Source organism: Felis catus, chromosome E3 (assembly GCF_018350175.1).
Source record: "Felis catus isolate Fca126 chromosome E3, F.catus_Fca126_mat1.0, whole genome shotgun sequence".
Classification (NCBI taxonomy): domain Eukaryota; kingdom Metazoa; phylum Chordata; class Mammalia; order Carnivora; family Felidae; genus Felis; species Felis catus.
In genome coordinates this window covers 18,856,278-18,875,765 of record NC_058383.1, presented here as the reverse complement: position 1 = coordinate 18,875,765, position 19,488 = coordinate 18,856,278, and the positions used below count along the sequence as shown (strand labels likewise).

The following is a 19,488-nucleotide window of genomic DNA, read 5'->3' as shown; positions in this document are numbered from 1 at the left end:
GATACAGCAACGAGCGAGACAGATTCCCGCGCTCAGGGGGCTACGTTCTAGCGTGGGGGGAGACCGAGACGTGAAGGAGGATCCTGTACGTCAGGAAGGAGAGGGGAGAGCGGAGGAAGCAGCAGGCCATCCTCACCGAGGCCGGCAGGCTGGGGCAGGAGACCCGGCCTGACCCCCGACTCGCTGCCTGGCCTTTGGCCAGTCCTTTCCCCTCCCCGGGTCTCGGTTTGCTACCAGTAAGAGGAGGACAGACACACGCTGCCCCGTGGCGGGGACGGGCTGTGCGGGCAGGCCCGGGAACGTCATGCGCGGGAGCGCGGGGACAGGAGCCTTCACCACTGTGGCTCCTGCCCCGTCAGGCACGAAAATGGCGCTGAAGTTTGTGAACAAGAACAAGACCAAGCTGAAGAACTTCCTGCGGGAGGTGAGCATCACCAGCAGCCTCTCCTCCAGCCCCTTCATCATCAAGGTCTTTGACGTGGTTTTTGAGACCGAGGACTGCTACGTCTTCGCCCAAGAGTACGCACCTGCCGGGGACCTGTTCGACATCATTCCTCCTCAGGTACTGGGTGTGGCGGCCCAGGGAGAGGGGAGATGTCTTCCCACCCCCGCAGGGGGAGAGTAGGAGGGGGGCGGGGGGCAGTCAGACCACTTATTTAGCCAACAAGCCTTTACTGAGCCCCTGCTGTACGTCAGCCACCGGAGGGCCGGGGATACACTAGGAATAAAGGCTTGCGCGCCTCCTCGTGGGGAACAGACGCTGCGAAATAAGCCAGGTGACAGACTGAGCCAGGCTCTGGGAAGGCAGCGGCCAGGGGCCTGGGATGAAGTCCAACACCACCCTCCTCGGCAGCCTCGTCTGATGCTGCGTAGGAACAGTGGGGGCACGAGGGGGGAGAGGAGGCCGCGGGGCCACCAGAGGCTTCCCAGAGGAGGTGCCCTGGAGTGGGAGGGAGTGCGCAGAAAATCCCAGGCTCCCGGCTCTGCGTCTGGTGGTGCCAGGTATGAATCTGCTCCGGGGCTCAGGGGGTGAGTGGCAAGGCCTCTCAGAGCCTTATGTCCCTATAAGGGAAGTGGGCGTAACAGCAGCTGTGAGGGGTTGAGACAGCGCGGGACGGGCACCCGGCCCACCGTGGGCGCTCAGGCCCGGGTCTGTGGCTGCAGTGGGGGTGGGGGGGGGGTGCGGGATGAGAATGACTGGGCCAGAGAGAGAGGAGGAGGTGCCCCGGTGAGGTGGGGGAGGGGAGAGGCATGGCCCAGGCGGCAGCCCCGGGAATGCGACCGGGAGGGAGCTCGGGGCGAGGCCGGCCGTGGGGACTGGTCGGCGGGAGGGGCCTGGCAGGGCCCGGCGGGGTGGCCGTCCCTGAGCGCGGCTCCCCCCACCCCACCCCACCCCCACCCCCACCCCCACCCCCGGCCCGCCAGGTGGGACTCCCCGAGGACACGGTGAAGCGCTGCGTGCAGCAGCTGGGGCTGGCGCTGGACTTCATGCACGGGCGGCAGCTGGTGCACCGCGACATCAAGCCCGAGAACGTGCTGCTGTTCGACCGCGAGTGCCGCCGCGTGAAGCTGGCCGACTTCGGCATGACGCGCCGCGTGGGCTGCCGCGTGAAGCGGGTCAGCGGCACCATCCCGTACACGGCGCCCGAGGTGTGCCAGGCGGGCCGCGCCGACGGCTTCGCGGTGGACACGGGCGTGGACGTGTGGGCCTTCGGCGTGCTCATCTTCTGCGTGCTCACCGGCAACTTCCCGTGGGAGGCGGCGTCGGGCGCGGACGCCTTCTTCGAGGAGTTCGTGCGCTGGCAGCGGGGCCGCCTGCCCGGGCTGCCGTCGCAGTGGCGCCGCTTCACCGAGCCCGCGCTGCGCATGTTCCAGCGCCTGCTGGCCCTGGAGCCCGAGCGCCGCGGGCCGGCCAAGGAGGTCTTCCGCTTCCTCAAGCACGAGCTCACGTCCGAGCTGCGGCGCCGGCCCTCGCACCGCGCGCGCAAGCCCGCCGGGGACCGCCCGCCCGCCGCCGGGCCGCTGCGCCTCGAGGCGCCCGGGCCGCTCAAGCGGACGGTGCTGACCGAGAGCGGCAGCGGCTCCCGGCCCGCGCCCCCCGCCGTCGGGCCCGCGCCCGTGCCGGTGCCCGTGCCCGTGCCGGTGCCGGTGCCCGTGCCCGTGCCCGAGGCCGGCCTGGCGCCCCCGGGCCCCCCCGGCAGGACCGACGGCCGCCCGGACAAGAGCAAAGGGCAGGTGGTGCTGGCCACGGCCATCGAGATCTGCGTCTGAGCCGCCCCCGCCGCCCTCGGGCCGGGGCGCCGCGCTCGCACCAGGCCGGGCCGCCGGGAGCCGCCCCGGGCCCGCGCCCAAACGGGGGGCTTGGCGGCGGCCGCGGCAAATCCGACCAGCCCCCGCGGCGGCAGGAGGGAGTAGCGGTAGGCTAGGCGGGACGGCGGGCCCAGGCGCCGGGTCCGCGGCGGGCCGCCGAGATAGCCACCGAAAGACCTCTCGCCCCGCCTCTGGGGCAGGGACTTGGCCCACAGGAGCCGAGCCCCACAGACCCGAGGATTCAGAGGCGCCCCCTCCCCCGTCCCCCGACACCAGGAGCAAGGGAGCTTGCGGGCAGACTCCCCCACACCGCCCCGAACCCTGGCACGCTGCCTAGTTGCTCCTGGCCCTTTGCACCCCCTGGCAGATCGTCCCGCAGTCCCACCCCTGGTCCTGCCCTCCTGGCCACCCTACCCTGCGCCACCACGCCCCCGGGCACATCAGGGGACTGAAGTGTTGGGGCAGAGAAGGGGAGTAGGGCCCCCGGACACTGGCTGCGGGCGGGGTGGGGGTGGGGGGGAGGCGAGGAGCTGAGGGCAGGGGCGTTGCTCACCTGCGTCCTGCCCCTTTCCCGGGAGGCTGGAGGGAAGAGGCCAAAAGCCCTCGGCAAAATGTAGCAAATGTCTGGATGCTGCAAAAGTGTGTGTGTACAGGCACGGACCCGAAGAATCTAGTGACTCCCACACAACCCGTTCCCCGGATGAGGACACTGAGCACAGGAGGAGGGCAACTGGCCTGGAGCCGCACAGCCCCTGAGAGGTGGCGCTCTCGAAGCCCTCCCCCTCCTCCCCAGCGAGCGTCCCACTCCCTCGCGACTGACGGGCTGCCGGGGCGGGGCCTCAGCTGCCCTCCTCCCCCCGCCCCCCACCGCATCCCTAAAGCGAAGGGAGCGAGCGCCGAGCCTAGGGCCGGCCCGGCTCCCCCTGCTGGCCGCACCTGCCCAGGCCCGGGAACCCCAGATCCTAGGTCCTGGCTCCCCGAGCCCAGACCCGGTGGCCTGGGCTGCTGGCAGGCGGCGAGGTGATTCGTGCCAGGAATACCCCCGGGTTTCTGCCGGAGACCAGCATGTCAGCCTGGGGTTGCCCCCATCCCCGCGTCCCCCAGGTTCCCGGTCCTGGAGTATGCGGCTGTGGGCGTGAGAATGGGGGTCCGTGGCAACAGGAGGGGGGAGAGTGTGTGTGAGTAGGCGTGCGTGCGGTGTGTGAGTAGAGCGGACGTGTACGCGTGCAGTCCTGTGTGTTCGGTGATTGCATCCAGACGCCTCTGGAGACCACTCTGCCCCAGGACCCTCCCCAGGCAGCTGCCAGAGGGCGTCCAGGCCTGTGCTTCACCCGCCCCTCAGGGAATCTGGCAGGGAGGCACCTGCGGGCTGGTGCCAGCCCCCCAGGCAGCAAAACAGGCACCCCAGCTCACCCAGTGTTCCCCCATGACCCCTGCCATCTCTGGAGGCCTGGGACCCCGCAATAACCTCTACAGGGGTGAGGCTGCTCCTTCTGCCTGACCGTGTCCCGTCCACCAGCCCGGGCCGCACCTGCCAGGGTCCCACTGGGGTTCTAGGCCATCTGAGGGGGCTCTCTGATGAGCCGGGCTGGCCAGGGAGGGCCTGACCACCCTCTGGCCTGGAGCCCCCACCTCTCCACTCATCCCCCATTCCCATCGCGCAAAAGGGCTATAGGTCCCCCTGCCCTGCCTGGGTCCAGTTTACAAACTGCGGTTGCCCCAGGGCCTGGCCCCGCTCTCCTCGGTGCGCCCGCCCTCCTCGAGACCCATCTCTCCAGTGGGCACTGGGGCCCTCCACACGCCAGGTAAGTAGCAAACCCTCCTCCCACCACGGGCCAAGTTTCAGAGAAGGCCCCCCGTCACTGCCCCTGGCCCACCTGGAGCCCATCCGGGCCACCTCTCTCTCCCAGCCGCGACTTCTCCTTTTGCCTTAGGCCTCTCGACACCCCGTCTCTCCTGCAATAACAAGGAAGCAAGATTCCAAGTAGATGTCCCTCGCCGTGTGCCCTTTCTCTCTCTCTCTCTCTCTCTCTCTCTTTCTCTGTTAAGATCCTCTTTGGGAGTTTCTCCCTCGTCGTAGTATCTAGAATGTTAGACTCGGGAAGGGGACCGTAGTTATGTAGCCCAGCCCCTGTTTGCGGAGGCACAGAGAGGGGCAGCGATGGCCCCACGCAGGAGCAGGGCCGAAGAAGCCCGGCCTGCTCCGTGGCCGCCGGGGCCCTGTGCTGCCACCTGCTAGTTGGGTTGGGACCCCTCGCCCCTTAGGAGAGGTGTTGGTCACAGATGTTTACCTCAGTTTATGTCACTGTCGAAGAAACAAATAGCAAAAAATTAATAACACCGTAGACACGCAGACTTAGAAGACGAAAAACACACAAAAGATCTTCCCCTGGCGATTCTTCTGTGAAGGTGTGTGTGTGCGTGTGTGTGTATGTGTGTGTGTGAGCGTGTCCGTCCCATCCCGGGCAGGCTGGGTCATCCCCGGTCTCTGTCATAGCCCCTGTGCCTCCATACTGCCCCTGTCCTTCGGTGCTTCCCAGAGGCCCCTCTGAGCTGGCCTGTGGGGTGTGGGGAGCCCCCTGGGCAGGAGGCGGGGCCGCAGGTTAGCTAGAGCCCCACTGAGCAGAGCCCCACGGCTGCCACTGCCCCCTGAGCCCGTGCTGTGGTCGGTGGGACAGTCCTGGTGGCTAGCATCAACATCCAAGCCTGGCTCAGGGCCCGGGCGGAATCCCAGCCCCTCATGTCTTGCCACCCCCCCCCCCCATGTGTTTGTAAATATTCTGGCATCCTTTGGCCCTGAGAAGGTTTTTAAATGTGTTATTTACTTCTCTAATCATGACAATTGCTATAAAATAAACAAAAGCCTAGAAAAATTACCACTGGGTGGCTGTCTCGTCTCAGAAACGGACGGAGAAGGGCGAGGGCACACAGAATTACTCTTGAACTGCAAACTCGACAGATGTCCTGAGTGGGGGAAGGGGTGTCTGCAGAGTCTGAGGGCAACTACTTCAGGCCTCCTGGGGCCTCTCAGGCCTGGAGCAGGTCCGGGCCAGGGCTGGAAGGCGACGGGAACAGGGACCGGGTTCTGGGAGGGAAGGGGCAGTGAGTTGTCCCCGGCCTGGCGTCCGCCTTCAGCTCGGAGCCCTTCAGACTGGGCAGGAAATAGAAGCGAAAGCCCAGAGGAACAGAGCAGACTGCTTTCACCCAGTCACCACCCAGCAAATATTTACCGAGCACCTTCTGTGTCCCGGGCTCCCTCCTAGGAACCCGGGATACAGCAGTGAGCAGGACAGATGGCGTCCTTGTCCTCAGGCAGCCAGCGATGGAGTCGTGGAGACAGACATGACCCACATAGAAGGCTGGGTGCTGGGCAAGTAAGTAACTGAGAAGCTCATCAAGTTTGGGGGTGTCGGGAGCCCACTGAAGACGGAAACCAGAGCGTTCAGAGTTCTCTGGGCAGTGGGGCACGGCCGGGTGGTCCTTAGGGTGGCCTCCAAAGTCCCACCCCATCCCCTCTCCCCTCCCCTGTGCTGGCTTCCAGCCACACTGGCTCTTGGGACGGCCCAGCACGCTCTCCCCTCAGGGCCTGTACCTGAGTAGATTTGGGGACTCTCCCAAATCTCCCCGGAGCCCCCTCCCTCCCTTCCTTCAGGTCCCTGCTCAAATATCAAGGGATCAGAGGAAACCGCCTGGGCCAGGAGCCCCTTACCCTGCTCATGACACGCTGAGCACCCACCACGGCTCACGATAGCGTGTTCTCTGCCCACTAGCACGGAAGTTCCACAAGAACGGCGTCAGTGTTTGGCAAACTGCTATCCCTTCTCCACCCCCGATGCCTAGCGGCACAGGACAGACACTCCCCAGCGATCCGTCAGCTTCATGAATGAATGCCCAATACTGTTTTAGGGGCCGAGGATCCAGCAATGAATAAGACCAACGATCCCTATGCCCTGAAGCTTACTTGCTGAAGAGGAAACTAGACATCCACTAGATTACGTAATTATCCATGTAAAAAAAATAGGAAAAACCGTAAGAAAAGAGAAAAACAAATCTACTCCGACTAGATCACAGGGGTAAGGGCTCACACCCAAGAATTTTAGCTAGGATATGTTAAAGGAAAACCCTGCCGTTTCAAAACATCAGCCGCTTCCCTGCAATGATAAGGGTGGATACCTAGGGGCTTAACAGAACACTTTAAAATGGATCATTAAGGGGTGGAGGGGAAGTCTACAAATGCCAGCAGTGGCCCTGTTTCCCTGCTCGGTGGGTGTACGAATATCACCTTCTAACTGCCCTAGTGTCAGAGAAGTGCCGGGACTTACCACTAGGGGGCCTCGGTTTTCTGCCGCTGTTGCTTAGTCCTGCTGCTTAGCATCACTGATGAACCCCTGTGTCAAGGCCACAGGAGCTTGGTCAGAAGGGTTTCCAGCGTCTCCCACACTGTATCTTAAACAAGACAAACCCCTGCAACCCTTTCCATGTAGGGTGGGTAACGTCCCCTTGATCATGGTGAGTTCCTTCTCAAGGGCCCTTGGTGTCTTCTCCCGCCCATAGTCTTCAGGTTAGACTCCGTCCATCAGAAAGGTTCCACTAACATTGAACTTCAGGAGGGAAGGGATTATGGGGGCGCCTGGGTGGCTCAGTCGGTTGAGCGTCTGACTTCCGCTCGGGTCGTGATCTCGCAGTTCGTGGGTTCGAGCCCCATGCCGGGCTCTGTGCTGACAGCTCGGAGCCTGGAGCCTGCTTCGGATCTGTGTCTCCCTCTCTCTCTGCCCCTCCCCTGCTCACACTGTGTCTCTCTATCTCTCTGAAAGGTAAATAAACATTTTCCATTTTTTTTTAAAGAAGGGAAGGGATTTTGTTCCCGATTCCATTTTTTCCCAACATGCCCCTTAACTGCTATGCAGGCTTCCCCAGCTACCGGCCAGTGACCGCTAAGCATGCCGACACAAGTACCAGAAGGGCAGCCTCAGCGTCCCATCATCCCCTTCACGCGATGCCCACTCAGCTTGCTTAAGTCACTGAGTGACAGAGTCTCCAAACAACATCTCTCTCTCTCTCAAAAATGTAGGGCCTTTCCTCCCTCCCCGCATCTAGTGCCTGGTTTGGGGTGGAAATGTGGGTGTAAGAAAAGTAATTGAGAGTTATTTACCGGCAGTTGAGGGGGAGGAAAATGTTCATCACCCAGCCTTGGTTTTTGGATCTTTGAGGGCAATGGAGAAATTCAGGGGTTTTCCTTTGGAGCCAAAGAAGGGCAGAAGAGACTGGTGACTCCAGAGACCAAGAGCATACGGGGACAGCCAAAGAAGTAGGCCACATGGAGCGCCTGGGTGGCTCAGTCGGTTAAGCGGCCGACTTCGGCTCAGGTCATGATCTCGCGGTCCGTGAGTTTGAGCCCCGCGTCGGGCTCTGTGCTGACAGCTCAGAGCCTGGAGCCTGTTTCAGATTCTGTGTCTCCCTCTCTCTGACCCTCCCCTGTTCATGCTCTGTCTTTCTCTGTCTCAAAAATAAATAACCGTTAAAAAAAAAATTTTTTTTAAAGAAGTAGGCCGCGTAATTAACAATAGCATATCGTATACTCAAAATTTGCTCAGAGCGCATGTGTTAAGTGTTCTCACCATACACACACACACACACACTGTGAGGCGATACGTATATTAGCCTGTGATGATCATTTCACAATGTATACATATTTCAAAACCTGAAGTCATACATTTTAAGCATGTACAGGTTTCATTTGTCAATTATACCTCAGCTTAGCTAATAATAATAATAATAATAATAAAGAAGTAGGCTGGTCATGACCCGACTCAGGAGACCGTGAGCCCTGCTTGGAGATCCTCAGGGAGATCATGGAGGGGCCTGGTTGTCCCTAAAAGGTGGTAACGGGGCTCGAGTCATTCTATTTTTTTTTAAGGTAAACCGCTTTCTTTCTTTTTTTTTTTTTTTTTTTAAGTTTACTTATTTTAAGAGAGAAAGCACGCATGCACTGGAGGGGCAGAGAGAGAGAAGAGAGAGAGAGAATCCCAAGCAGGACCTGAACTCTCAAGCACAGAGGCCGACTCAGGACTCAATCTCACGAATTGTGAGATCATGCCCTGAGCCAAAGTCAAGTCGGAGGCTTAACCGAGGGAGGCACCCAGGTGCCCTTCAGGTCGTTCTATTTTGATGTTAAAGGAAAACACAGGGTGCCTGAAGAAGGGGGAGGGTTTGGGGTCTATTTAATTATAGCTGTGATAATGACCTTGGGATACTCGGAATAGTATAAAAGGTAGTGGGCAACAGCTATTTTTGCCTGTTCAGCACCCCCTCACCCCCCCTTTTGGTTGACAGCACCTCAAATTTTCCTTCCATGTTCTTGATCCATATGGTTCAGGCTGGTTCCCCCCGTTGGCCCCATGGGGTGGCCACATGCCCCAGGTCTGGTCAATCAGCACGTTCCATTCCTCGACCACAGCAATTGGCTCAGGCATGGACATACAACCCAAGTGAGGCAGCTCCTGGCCTTTTCCTGCACCTATTACTAGGTAAAGTGTTCTTTTTTTTTTTTTTTTTTTTAATGTTTATTCCTTTTTGAGAGAGAGAGACAGAGGCGTGAGCGGGGGAGGGGCAGAGAGAGAAGGAGACACAGAATCCGAAGCAGGCTCCAGGCTCCGAGCTGTCAGCACAGAGCCCGACGCGGGGCTCGAACCCACGAACCGCGAGATCGTGACCTGGGCCGAAGTCGGAGGCCCAACCGACCGAGCCACCCAGGCGCCCCTAAAATGTTCTTGTCTTCATAAGATTTGCTAGGTTTGTGGGAGGAAAGGCTGGAGCTGCTGGTAACCATCTTTGCCACCACTTGGGTAGGTTCTGTCCGAGCAGGACACCTATACAGAGCAGGGCCAATAGATTAAGAGAAAGGGAATCTGAGGACATTATTTGAACACTAGGATCCAAGACTGAAATTAGATATAAATGGGTTTTGCAGTTAATGAGCCAATCTATGCTCATAAATCCATTTGAGGCTGGTGTCTGCAGCCTGCATATAAAGGAGTCCTGACTAATATCCAGAGAATCCTAATCCGTAAGACCCCTGAAGCCACTGATGTCTATGAGGCCCTGCCTTCACAGCAACTCCTGACCAACGAGTGACCTTGATCAAGAGAAGCCACTGAGCCCTTCTGGGGCTGGATGCTCCCTTCTGAAGCTGAGATTACCAGAGTATTCTCCAGGACCCATGTGGTCCCAAACAACAGAAAACCCAACTCAAACTGGCTGATTTGAAAAAGAGAAGTCCCGAAATAGAACCAACCTCAGGGCGCCTGGGTGGCTCCCTCGGTTAAGCGTCTGACCTCAGCTCAGGTCATGAGCTCACCATTGGTGAGCTCGAGCCCTGCATCGCCTGAGCGCTGCTTCTCTGTCCCTCTCTCTCTCTCTCTCTGTCTCTCTGGGAGACTGTCCCCACCCCACCCCACCCCGCCCCTCGCTCACTTGTGTCCTCTCTTTCTCCAAAAAACAAAACAAAACGAAAACAAAAAAAAATCTTCAGGTGCAGCGTAACGCAAAGGCAGCAACTTCAACACCACGATGGGTTTCTCTCTCCCAACTGATCTACTTCTTCTGGGTAGACTTCTTCTAGACTTCTCCTCTCCTCTCCTTGTGGTGCAGGATGGCCACCAGCACCCCCCCCTCCCCTCCCAGTTTCCAGCCTCTCAAGAGCGCCGCCCAACGGGAGAGCGTGTGTGAGCCCTGCCCTTCCCAGTTGGTGCTTTCTCTGTGCTCGCTTCATTCTTCTTTTGAAATTTTTCAAGTTTCTCTTTGAGAGAGAGAGCAGGGGAGGGGAAGAGACAGAGACAGAGAATCCCAAGCAGCCCCCACACTACCAGCACACAGCCTGTGGTGTGGCTCGAACCCACACACCCTGAGATCAGGACCGGAGCCGAAACCCGAGAGTCCCACGCTCAACCGACTGAGCCACCCAGGCAACCTTGAGCTTGCTTGGTTCTGATTGGGTCCTGCATCGATGGCTGATCCAATCGCATGGCCACAACGCAGTTCTCTGATTGGCTGAGGCCTTGTCACATGACCACCCCAGAGCTGGAAGCAGAGCCCCACCGGAAGTAGTTGGCTGAGAAGGGGTAGTCTCCTGTGGATAATGGCAGCGGGGGGCGAGGTTTGGCCTGCAACCCTGCACCCTCGGTGTACCCATGCGCTCTGCCATGTCATTTTGCAGCCTGATATTAGTACACCCCGTTCAACCGTCGCTTGGGTAGACATTCACTTTGTTTCTGCTTGCAAATCTGCTCCATGATCCTCTTTCAAAAAACTTACTGGGGCGGGGGGGGGGGGGAAATGTGGAGAATTATGGCTGAAAACTTCCCAAATGCGATGGAAGACATTAATCTGTCCATCCAAGAATCTCAGCGAACATTGTTATTCCCTATTATTACGTTAGCCATGTAAGAAGTTCTGATTATCTTTCCTTTCCGCACGACCTTTGGTTTTCCTGCTGTTAGGAATTTTCTGTTTTCCATTTGCTTAGAATCATCTATGTCCTTAGTAACGCAACCCCAATCTCTCCACTCGTTGTTCAAATCGTCTCCCAAGGGATTCGGTTTGTTTTAAGCGCTTTCCAAATTTAACCTTCTAGAAAACTGCTAGAGCCCAGCCCCCTCCCTGCCTTGCTCCAGTACAAACCAACTGCTCTCCAGACCTGTTGCGGTTTCTTCCCGGGGTCTGTCCCCTCTCATTCATTTCCTCGAGGAGTCCCTTTCCCTCTTTTCTATGTTGGAGTTCCGATTCGTGTCTCGAATTATGTTTCTCTTACTTGATTCACTTTCTTGTGGGCACGTTTTGTGAGAGAAAGCTAATAAAGGGTGCACAAGAAGTAAACTGTTGTTTAAGTTCTGGCAAACAAATTGTATGGGATATTGCGAGATTTCTTTCTAAAAGAGCTGGGAAGAGTTTGCCTCTCCATCAGCAAAAATGACGGAGTGCCTCCCCCCAAACCCCACTAGCCATTCATTGTTGCCCTACCTCTCGGTAGAAAGTGCTACCTCATCGGTACTTTCATTTGCCTTTCTCTGGTTTCTGATGAGGCGGAGCATCTTCAGGTTAGGTAGGTGTGTACTTAATTTTTAAAAGGCCCCATTGGCTTTTTTTTTTTTTTTTTTTTTAAAGTGAGCTCCATGCCCAACCTGGGGCTCGAACTCATGACCCCGAGATCAAGCGCCACCTGCTGTACGGACTGAGCCAGGCAGGCGCCCCTCCCACTGGCATTTTGACTGGAATCACACGTGGGGGCTCCTCCCACGTTCTGACGTTAGCTCTTTCTTCTCTATGCTTCAACACCTTTTTTCTTCATGGAGGTCCTGCACCTTCCCTGTTAGATGTATCCCCCTAATAATATACACGTGAATGAAATCTCTTCCTTTTTCTGTTTTTAGCCAACGATTTCTTATAATATCAAGTTGTCTTATCTCTTCTTTTTCAGTAGCATTTCTTTTGTTGTTGTTGTTGTTTTTTGTTTTGTTTTTTATCCTGGTGTATTTGATAGAACCTCCAAAAACACTGTTTTGTTTTGATTCTAAGGGAAATGGCTTTAGTATCTAGAATGATGTTTGCTGTTAGTTTTGGCAAAGAACCTTTATCATACTTCAGTAATTTGTTTTAGTTAGTAGTTTTCTTTTTTTTTTTTCAAAGAAAAAGCTATTGAAGTGATATGCTCACATTGTTACCCTCTCTCTTTGTTTTTCATTTTTTTTTTCATGTTTGTTTATTTTTGAGAGAGAGAGACAGAGTGGAGGGGAGTGAGGGCAGAGAGAGAGAGGGAGACACAGAAACTGAAGCAGGCTCCAGGCTCTGAGCGGTCAGCACACAGCCCGATGCGGGGCTTGAACTCACAGATGGCGAGATCATGACCTGAGCCGAAGTCAGACGCTCAACCAACTGAGCCACCCAGGCGCCCCTGTTACCCTCTCTCAATGTGGTGTAAACAATTATGTTGATCAGTTACTTGATATTGTATGTTGATCGATTACTTGATATTGAACCTGTCCTGCATTCCTGAAGTAAGCTCTGTTTGCTCAAAGTATGTTATTCGTTTGATATACAGCCATATTTTATCTGTTAGCATTTGTTCTTTTTTTTTATGTCTATATTTGAGAGAGAGAGAGCACAAGTGGGGGAGGGGCAGAAAGAGAGGGGGGACAGAGGATCCGAAGTGGGCTCTGTGCTGACAGCAGTGAACCCGATGCGGGGCTTGAACTCAGGAACCATGAGACACGACCTGGGCCGAAGTAGGACATTTACCAGACTGAGCCACCCAGGCGCCCCTATTTGTTAGCATTTGATTTGGAATGTTTGCGTCAAAATCAGAGCGAGTTGGGTCTGTGCTTTATTGGCTTGTGTTTCTTGTTCTTGCTAAAACGTGTTGGTGGGTTTATTTGCTTTTCAAGTTTTTATGTTAAGGTCACGCTGCCTCCATACAATCAATGGAAGAGTTTCTGTCTTTTTCTGTGACCTAGAATCGTTTAAGAAGCATCAGAATTACCTTTGCTGTTATCAGTTTAAACTATCAGAAGGTTAGCTAAATTCGTCTTTGAAATCATCAGGGCCTGGTGCCTTTACAAATAATTTTATGCATACAAAAAAAGGCATGTAACAAGACAAGACAAAACAGGATGTAACGTAAACGTAAGTTAGGACACAGGGGGAACCGGATTAAGGGAGGTTTGTAACTTACTTGTCTGGGTCACCAAGATTCAGCTTGGCTAAGGGGGGGGGGGGCACCCACTGCACTTTCTTTCCTTAATGGCGATTCTGGACCCGGCCAGACTGTCTGGGAAAGTCACGTGGCACAGATGAGACTCTACGGTGTGATTTTTGGTTTTCTCCCCTTGCCTCCTTTCTTCTTTGTAATAACCACATACCTGCCTTTAAACGCCTGCCACTTTATTTACTTTAGATGTTTATTTATTTATCTTGAGAGACAGAGCGAGCAGAGGAGGGGCAGAGAGAGAGAGGGAGAGAGAATCCCAAGCAGGCTCCCCACCGCCAGCGTGGAGCCCGACTCGGGGCTTGAACTCACAAACCGTGAGATCATGACCTGAGCCGAAATCGAGAGCTGGACTCCGTCAACCGACTGAGCCACCCAGGCACGTCCTGCCACCATTGTACTAACTGGGCGAGGCTATGTATGCGACGGAGAGGATACATGAAGTTTTGAAACCCAGGTCTGTTCCTGGGCAACTTGAGCACCTGTGTGGGGCTGCTTTCGTGACTGTAAGACAGATCTGTGTGAGGTTTGAACAAGATAAAAGCTGCACAGAGTCTGCAGATATTCTGCAAATGTGCCCCCCAGCTCCTAACAGAAGAAGGCCCTGCTCTGTTGGGTGGGCAAGGGGGAGCCCCTGCAGGTCCTTGAGGTGGGGAGTCACCAAGATCCAACAAAGCACGATAGGAAGGCTTTAGTGCCAGGAGGTGGATTGAATTGGCCTGATGTTACAGGAGAGGAAACTGAGGCACAGAGAGGGGAAGTTCCTTGCCCAAGGTCACACAGCTTCAAAATGACCGTGCTGGAATCTGAACCCAGGTCTTTCTGGCTCCAGGCCTCCCGGTCACAGGGCCTATCCATTCCCCAGCCCTAGAGCCTGGGAGGCGCCCCCAGCCCTCCCTAGCCCACGGTGCAACCAGCTTCTTGGGAAGGATAAGCAACACCCCTTGGGCCCTAGCACCTTCTGTACCTGCCCCCGCATGAGTCACTCACCAGAGCCCGAAAGAACCCACCTGCTGGAGGAGTTCTCTGTGTGAGTGCATTTCGGGTTCCCGTCTTAGTCACCGCGTCTCTTGGTTCCCACCCCTCCCCCCAACTGCCAGGAATCTCCTTGTCCCCAGCCAGAGGCACCTGTGCCTCCCCCACTGGGACTCAGGCCCCGGGGGGGTGGTGAGGGTTTGGTGGTGGAACCGGCAAGGCTGAGTCCTGGGCTGGGGGCCGGGTGACTGGGGGCCACTAGGCTCCATAACCATTACTGGCTTCCCTTAACCCAAGTGAAAGCAGTGAATTTGTCAGGTGGATGGTCTCAAAACCAGTGACAGCTGGCACTTCTAGAGTGCTAACTCCAGCCAGGCCCTGCTCTGAGCCCTTTGTATCTTTTAAGACATGTAAGCCTCATAAAAGCCCGTGAGGTACTATTGTCTCTATTTTATAGCTCAAGCAACCCAGGCTCAGAGAGGGGAAGTGACTTGTCCAAGGCCACAGAGTCCGCAAAGGACAGAGCAGGGAGTCTGGACCGCCTCCGTGATGGGCATTCCAGCACCGACACTGTCCCAAGGGCTGGGCAAGGCTGAGTCTCTGCCCTTGGGCCCCGTCCTGCACCTTGAGCCAGAGCCCCTGAGAATGGCGAGCGGGGGCCACCATCTGGGGAAGGGACCAGTTCTACTCAGCACAGGTGACCTCTTGGCCAGGCCACACGCAGCAACCCCAGGTTGCCAGGCCGGTCAGCTTCCAGGCCTTTGTGGGTGGTTTCCTTTGCTTGGAGCCCACTCCTCCTTCTCTCTACTTGGACGAATCCCCTCTCCTGGACAACTCAAGGGCAGCGACACCTCCTCTGGGAAGCCCTCTGGGATGTGCCCCCCGCTGAACCCCACACTTCCCCTAACGAGCCCCAAGTTTGCCACTTGCTTTCTGTGACCTTAGGCAAGTTACTGAATCTCCCTGAGCCTCACTTTACTCATCGACAAAATGAGGCCCGTGCTACCTCAAGGGGTTTTTGCAAGGATAAGGAGATAAGTCGTGCGTACAGCAGGGTGTGGCCACAGTAAATGCTCACTAAAGAGGCTCATTTCGTAGCATCATTGATTTGTGTGCACTGGGTTGTAACTGCGTCTGTCTCTCCATCTGGACCCAGCGCTCTGCAAGAACAGAAATGGTGCCCTGTTTCCGTGCTCGTCCCAGATCCCAGCACCTGGCCTGTCCTACCGGACGTCTCGACACATATCCTACATTCTGGACGGCTGGCCAAGGGTCCAGCTTCCTGCCCATGAACAGTGCTGAGGGCTGGGGCCCGGCGCTTGCCGAGTGGTCAGGCTGGGCTTGGCCTGCCCTGGGAGCTGCCCCTTCCTGGATGTGTGACCTTGGGCAAACCATTTCAATTAACCTCTCTGCAACTCAGTGCCCTTGTTGGCCACGTGCAGATAACAGTCATCCTGCTTCCAAGGGCTCTTATGGGCATGAACTGAACTGGGGTTTAGAAAGCACTCGAGCCCACCCACAGTCCATACTCCATTATGAGGGTTGTTGAGAATAAAATAAACAGCTCCATCCCCTGCAAATATCAGCCTTTCTGTTGGCCAGCTCTCACTTCCCACCCCGGGGGACCTCAGGGTCAGGGTCACAAGGAGCACCTGTTGGGGTGCCTCCCCCTGCCTGCCCTGCCCTGGGCTTTCCAGTTGTCGCCCAAGGCCCTGTTCCAGCTCCTGGGGCAGGTGATCTGTGTGCGCGGAGCAAGCCAGACGGTCCACAGGACCCAAGAGCAGAAGAAAACAGAACTTGACTTTCCGACCGATCGAACATCTTTTTCCTGACTCTGGCTCCCCACTGCCTCTGACAACATAATCAAGATACGTTTGGGGAAATTCAGTCCAAACCGGTGATTTTTCAGTCACTTTGAAGGCTCTGAGTCCCAGGAGTTGTATGACATGGTGTTTTCCCCCTTTGCTTGCCTCTGGGCTGGCCTGAGGACCCCAGGCCCACAGGGCCGATGAGGGGTGAGTAGGAGCCCGATACAGTGATAAGACAGGTGGGGGTTGGGGGAGGTTTGGACCGAGCTGAGGCTGGTTGACGCTTCAGTCCCATCCCCCATCCCCTTCCACCTGCTCCGGTGGCGGGGCCACCCGAGTGCTGTGGTTTCCCTTTAGCTTCAAGGCTTCCTCACGTTCACTCTCGCTGTGGTTCCTCAGACCTCCTGCTCGACGCCCAGTTGGGCACCAGCCCGCAGCTCCAAGGTCACATCACCCCCGAGAAGAGCGAGCCTCCCTGGTGGCAAGCACCAGCCAGCCATTCCTCCCAGCTACCTTCTGTGTCCCCGTCGGAGCCTGCAAAAACTTCTGGAAGGCTCTTCACTATGCAAAGAATACCCCCACCCCCTTCCCCCCCCCCCCAGATGTCCTCCCGTGTTCTCTCTCTGCTCTGTCCCCTCCATGCCTGTGGGTAGCTGGCTGGACAAACCACAGGACACTGGGTCAATCTGAATTTCAGACAACCAACAAATAACGTTTTTTGGTACGAGTACGTCCCAAATGTTGGATCTGGAATTTTTTTTTTAATTTTTTTTTTTTTTTACATTTATTTATTGCTGAGACACAGAGAGAGACAGAGCATGAACACGGGAGGGGCAGAGAGGGGGAGACAGAATCGGAAGCAGGCTCCAGGCTCCGAGCGGTCAGCGCAGAGCCCCACGCGGGGCTCGAACTCACGAACCGCGAGATCACGACCTGAGCCGAAGTCGGACGCCTAACCGGCTTGAGCCACCCAGGCGCCCCTGGATCTGGAATTTTTATTTTGCCAAATCTGGCAGTGCGACTAGGGGGTGCCTAGCAAATCCAGCCGTGGAGGGGCTGTGGTCTCCCCTTTCCCTCAAAGCCACCAAACTCGGGGCACGCGGGTGGCTCAGTCGGTTAAGTGTCCAACTCTTGCTTCCGGCTCAGGTCACGAGCTCACAGTTCGTGTGTTCGAGCCTCACGTCAGGCTCTGTGCTGACAGCGAGGCGCCCGTTTGGGATTCTCTCCCTCTCTCCTTCTCTCTGCCCCTCCCCACCTCCTTCCCTCTCTCTCTCTCTCTCTCTCTCTCAAAACAAATAAATAAACTTAAAAAAAAAAAAAGAGGCTCCAAACTCCTTGGGGACCCCTTCCCTCCGCCCTCCTTTCGCCCAGCCTCATCCCGGGGCGGGGCAAGCCTCAAGGAGAGGTAGAGAGGAAAACCTCCATCAACTCCAACGCTCTCTCCCCATCCCCTCTCCTCTCTGGTCGCACTTGGCCTTCCCTCCCCAGTCCCTTCTGCCTCGCACCTGGCACAAGCCTTTGAACTGGCAGTTTGGGCTCTGCGTTGCGGGGGGGGGGGGGGGGGTGGGCAGAAAACAGAACACACCGCCTTGAGTGAACAGCCACAAATCAGCCCTCCGTGTAATGTGGCCGCGCCCCCATCCTCTGCTTTGAGATGTACTGCGACCGGCCCATCTCACAGATGAGAGCGCCAAGGCCCAGAGAGGTCCGGTCACAGAGCCGGTGCGGTGCATGGCAGACTGGAGGTCTCTTTCAAGGGCCCTGGGGATGCCCAGAGCAGGCGCCTGCCTCCTTGGAGACCCGGCTTCCCTGCAGCGGCTGAGTAGGCCCTGGAGGAAGGGACTGAGCTGTTGAGGCCCCAGTCCCCCCACCCCCACCCCGGGTCCCCTAGGCCTTTTCACACGGGACCTGCTGCAGAGGCTGCCTGGTGAAGCCTCATCCCATCCCCCTGCAGCCGGGGCCTCAGGTGACATTTCCTCTCTGAGGATCAGCCACAGCCACCGCTGGGCTGGGGGAGAGGGAGGAAAAGGAGGCCCCTTACACCCATGGGAGCCGCTCGAGGCGGCGCAGGAATGGGAAGGCCCCTGTCAAAACCGGTGCCGCTGCCCCCCAAAGCCCCAGGCGAGTCATTTCACGGCTCCAAGTCTCGGTTTCTTCATCCACAAATAGGGTCAGCGATCCTTTCCACATCACAGAGCTGACGGGAGGATTAAAGGTGGCCTTCGGGGCACCTGGCTGGCTGAGTCGGTGGGGGCTGTGACTCTTGATCTCAGGGTCGTGAGTTCAAGGCCCACGTCTGGCGCAGAGCTTACTTAAAAAAAAAAAAAAGTGAAATGGGGCGCCTGGGTGGCTCAGTCGGTTGAGTGTCTGACTTCGGCTCAGGTCGTGATCTCTGGGAGTTCGGGCCCCGTGTCGGGCTCTGTGCTGACGGCTCGGAGCCCGGAGCCTGCTTCGGATTCTGCATCTCCCTCTCTCTCTGCCCCTCAAAAATAAAGAAATGTAATTTAAAAAAATTACGCTCCGCCTCTCAAAAATAAAGAAATGTAATTAAAAAAAAAAGTAAAATAAAAAAAAATTTTAAGGGGCCTGAAATAATACAAACAAACCAGGTAACGGTTAGGGTATATTATATAGCAGATACTGTTCTAGGCACTTTACATAATACGTTAAATTATTTAATCCTACCAGCCACCCTGGGAGGTCGGTACTATTATTATCCCCACTTTATAGAAGAAGAAACGGAGGCAGAGCGATGAAGTCCCTTGCTGCTCGAGTCTGTAATTCAAACGGAGGGCTCGAGGGTCCAAGCTGTTAACAGCTACAGCTTACATGTCAAACACACAGCACAGAGGCATCCGCTAAGTCCCCAAATCAGAGATCACCAACTGACGTGGCCCAAGGACAGACAGACGTTAGCAAAGGGAGCAGAAAAACCCAGAACACAGACCAGGGGAAGTCTGAGGCTGTGGCACCATTTCAGACTAGCAAAGAAAATACAGAGTATTCACTAAACGGCAGTGGGACGAGGCTTTGCCATCTGGGAAAAAATAATAATAATAATAAACAAATAAATACATAAATAAATACATAAGCCAGAGATCACACCTTACACTGAATCACACTGAAAATTTAGATGAAAACCATAAACCACTAGGTAAAAATACAAAACTTCTCCAGGCAAAAGCCCCAGCGAGATGAAGCGGCGATCGAGAAGTAACAGAGTTGGGTTCCCTCGGTGACGATTCATCAAGCTGCACGCTTCTGATCTGGTGCTTTGCTGTGTATGTTATACTTCCGAGGTCTTTGTGTTTGCTTGCTTGCTTGGGTATAAACAGAGCCAAACCGGGAAAATACGTTTGTTCCCTCAAATCACCCACAGAGACTCGATTTTCCTAATACGTAAAGTGTTCCTGGGAAGAAACACACACACACACACACACAAAACCTACTCGAAAAAACGACAATGGACACAAAGGGATCACAGAAAATACAGATGACTTTTGTCTCTTCTTCATGACAAAAGCAACGCAAATTAGAACTGCACTCGGATGCCAATTTTGACCCGACAGTTGGGCAAGAAATTCAAGAGTTCAATAGCACTCTGAGTTGGCAAGGATGTGGGGAGACAGGCCCTGT

General features: G+C 55.9%; 1 protein-coding gene, 1 long non-coding RNA gene and 1 other non-coding gene across 4 annotated transcripts in view; 2 read left to right on the top strand and 1 right to left on the bottom strand.

The window, feature by feature from the left end:
* SBK1 (SH3 domain binding kinase 1) overlaps nt 1-5,186 on the top strand; it is a 50,408-nt gene extending 45,222 nt beyond the window's left edge. For both annotated transcript variants that reach the window (XM_023246293.2, XM_023246292.2), the window contains exons 3-4: nt 360-562; nt 1,426-5,186. In XM_023246293.2, the coding sequence (XP_023102061.2) occupies nt 360-562; nt 1,426-2,271 (1,049 nt within the window). In that variant the 3' untranslated portion in view covers nt 2,272-5,186. The remainder of the gene's footprint in view (nt 1-359; nt 563-1,425) is intronic.
* Nucleotides 656-2,988, bottom strand: LOC111558220. The gene is made up of 2 exons (XR_002738812.2): nt 2,864-2,988; nt 656-1,062 (listed from the first exon to the last, which is right to left on the bottom strand). It is a non-coding gene; the product is annotated as an uncharacterized LOC111558220 (long non-coding RNA).
* A 1,752-nt stretch (nt 5,187-6,938) lies between the features above and the next one.
* TRNAG-UCC lies at nt 6,939-7,023 on the top strand. The gene has a single exon. It is a non-coding gene; the product is annotated as a tRNA-Gly (tRNA).
* The last annotated feature ends 12,465 nt before the right edge of the window (nt 7,024-19,488 follow it).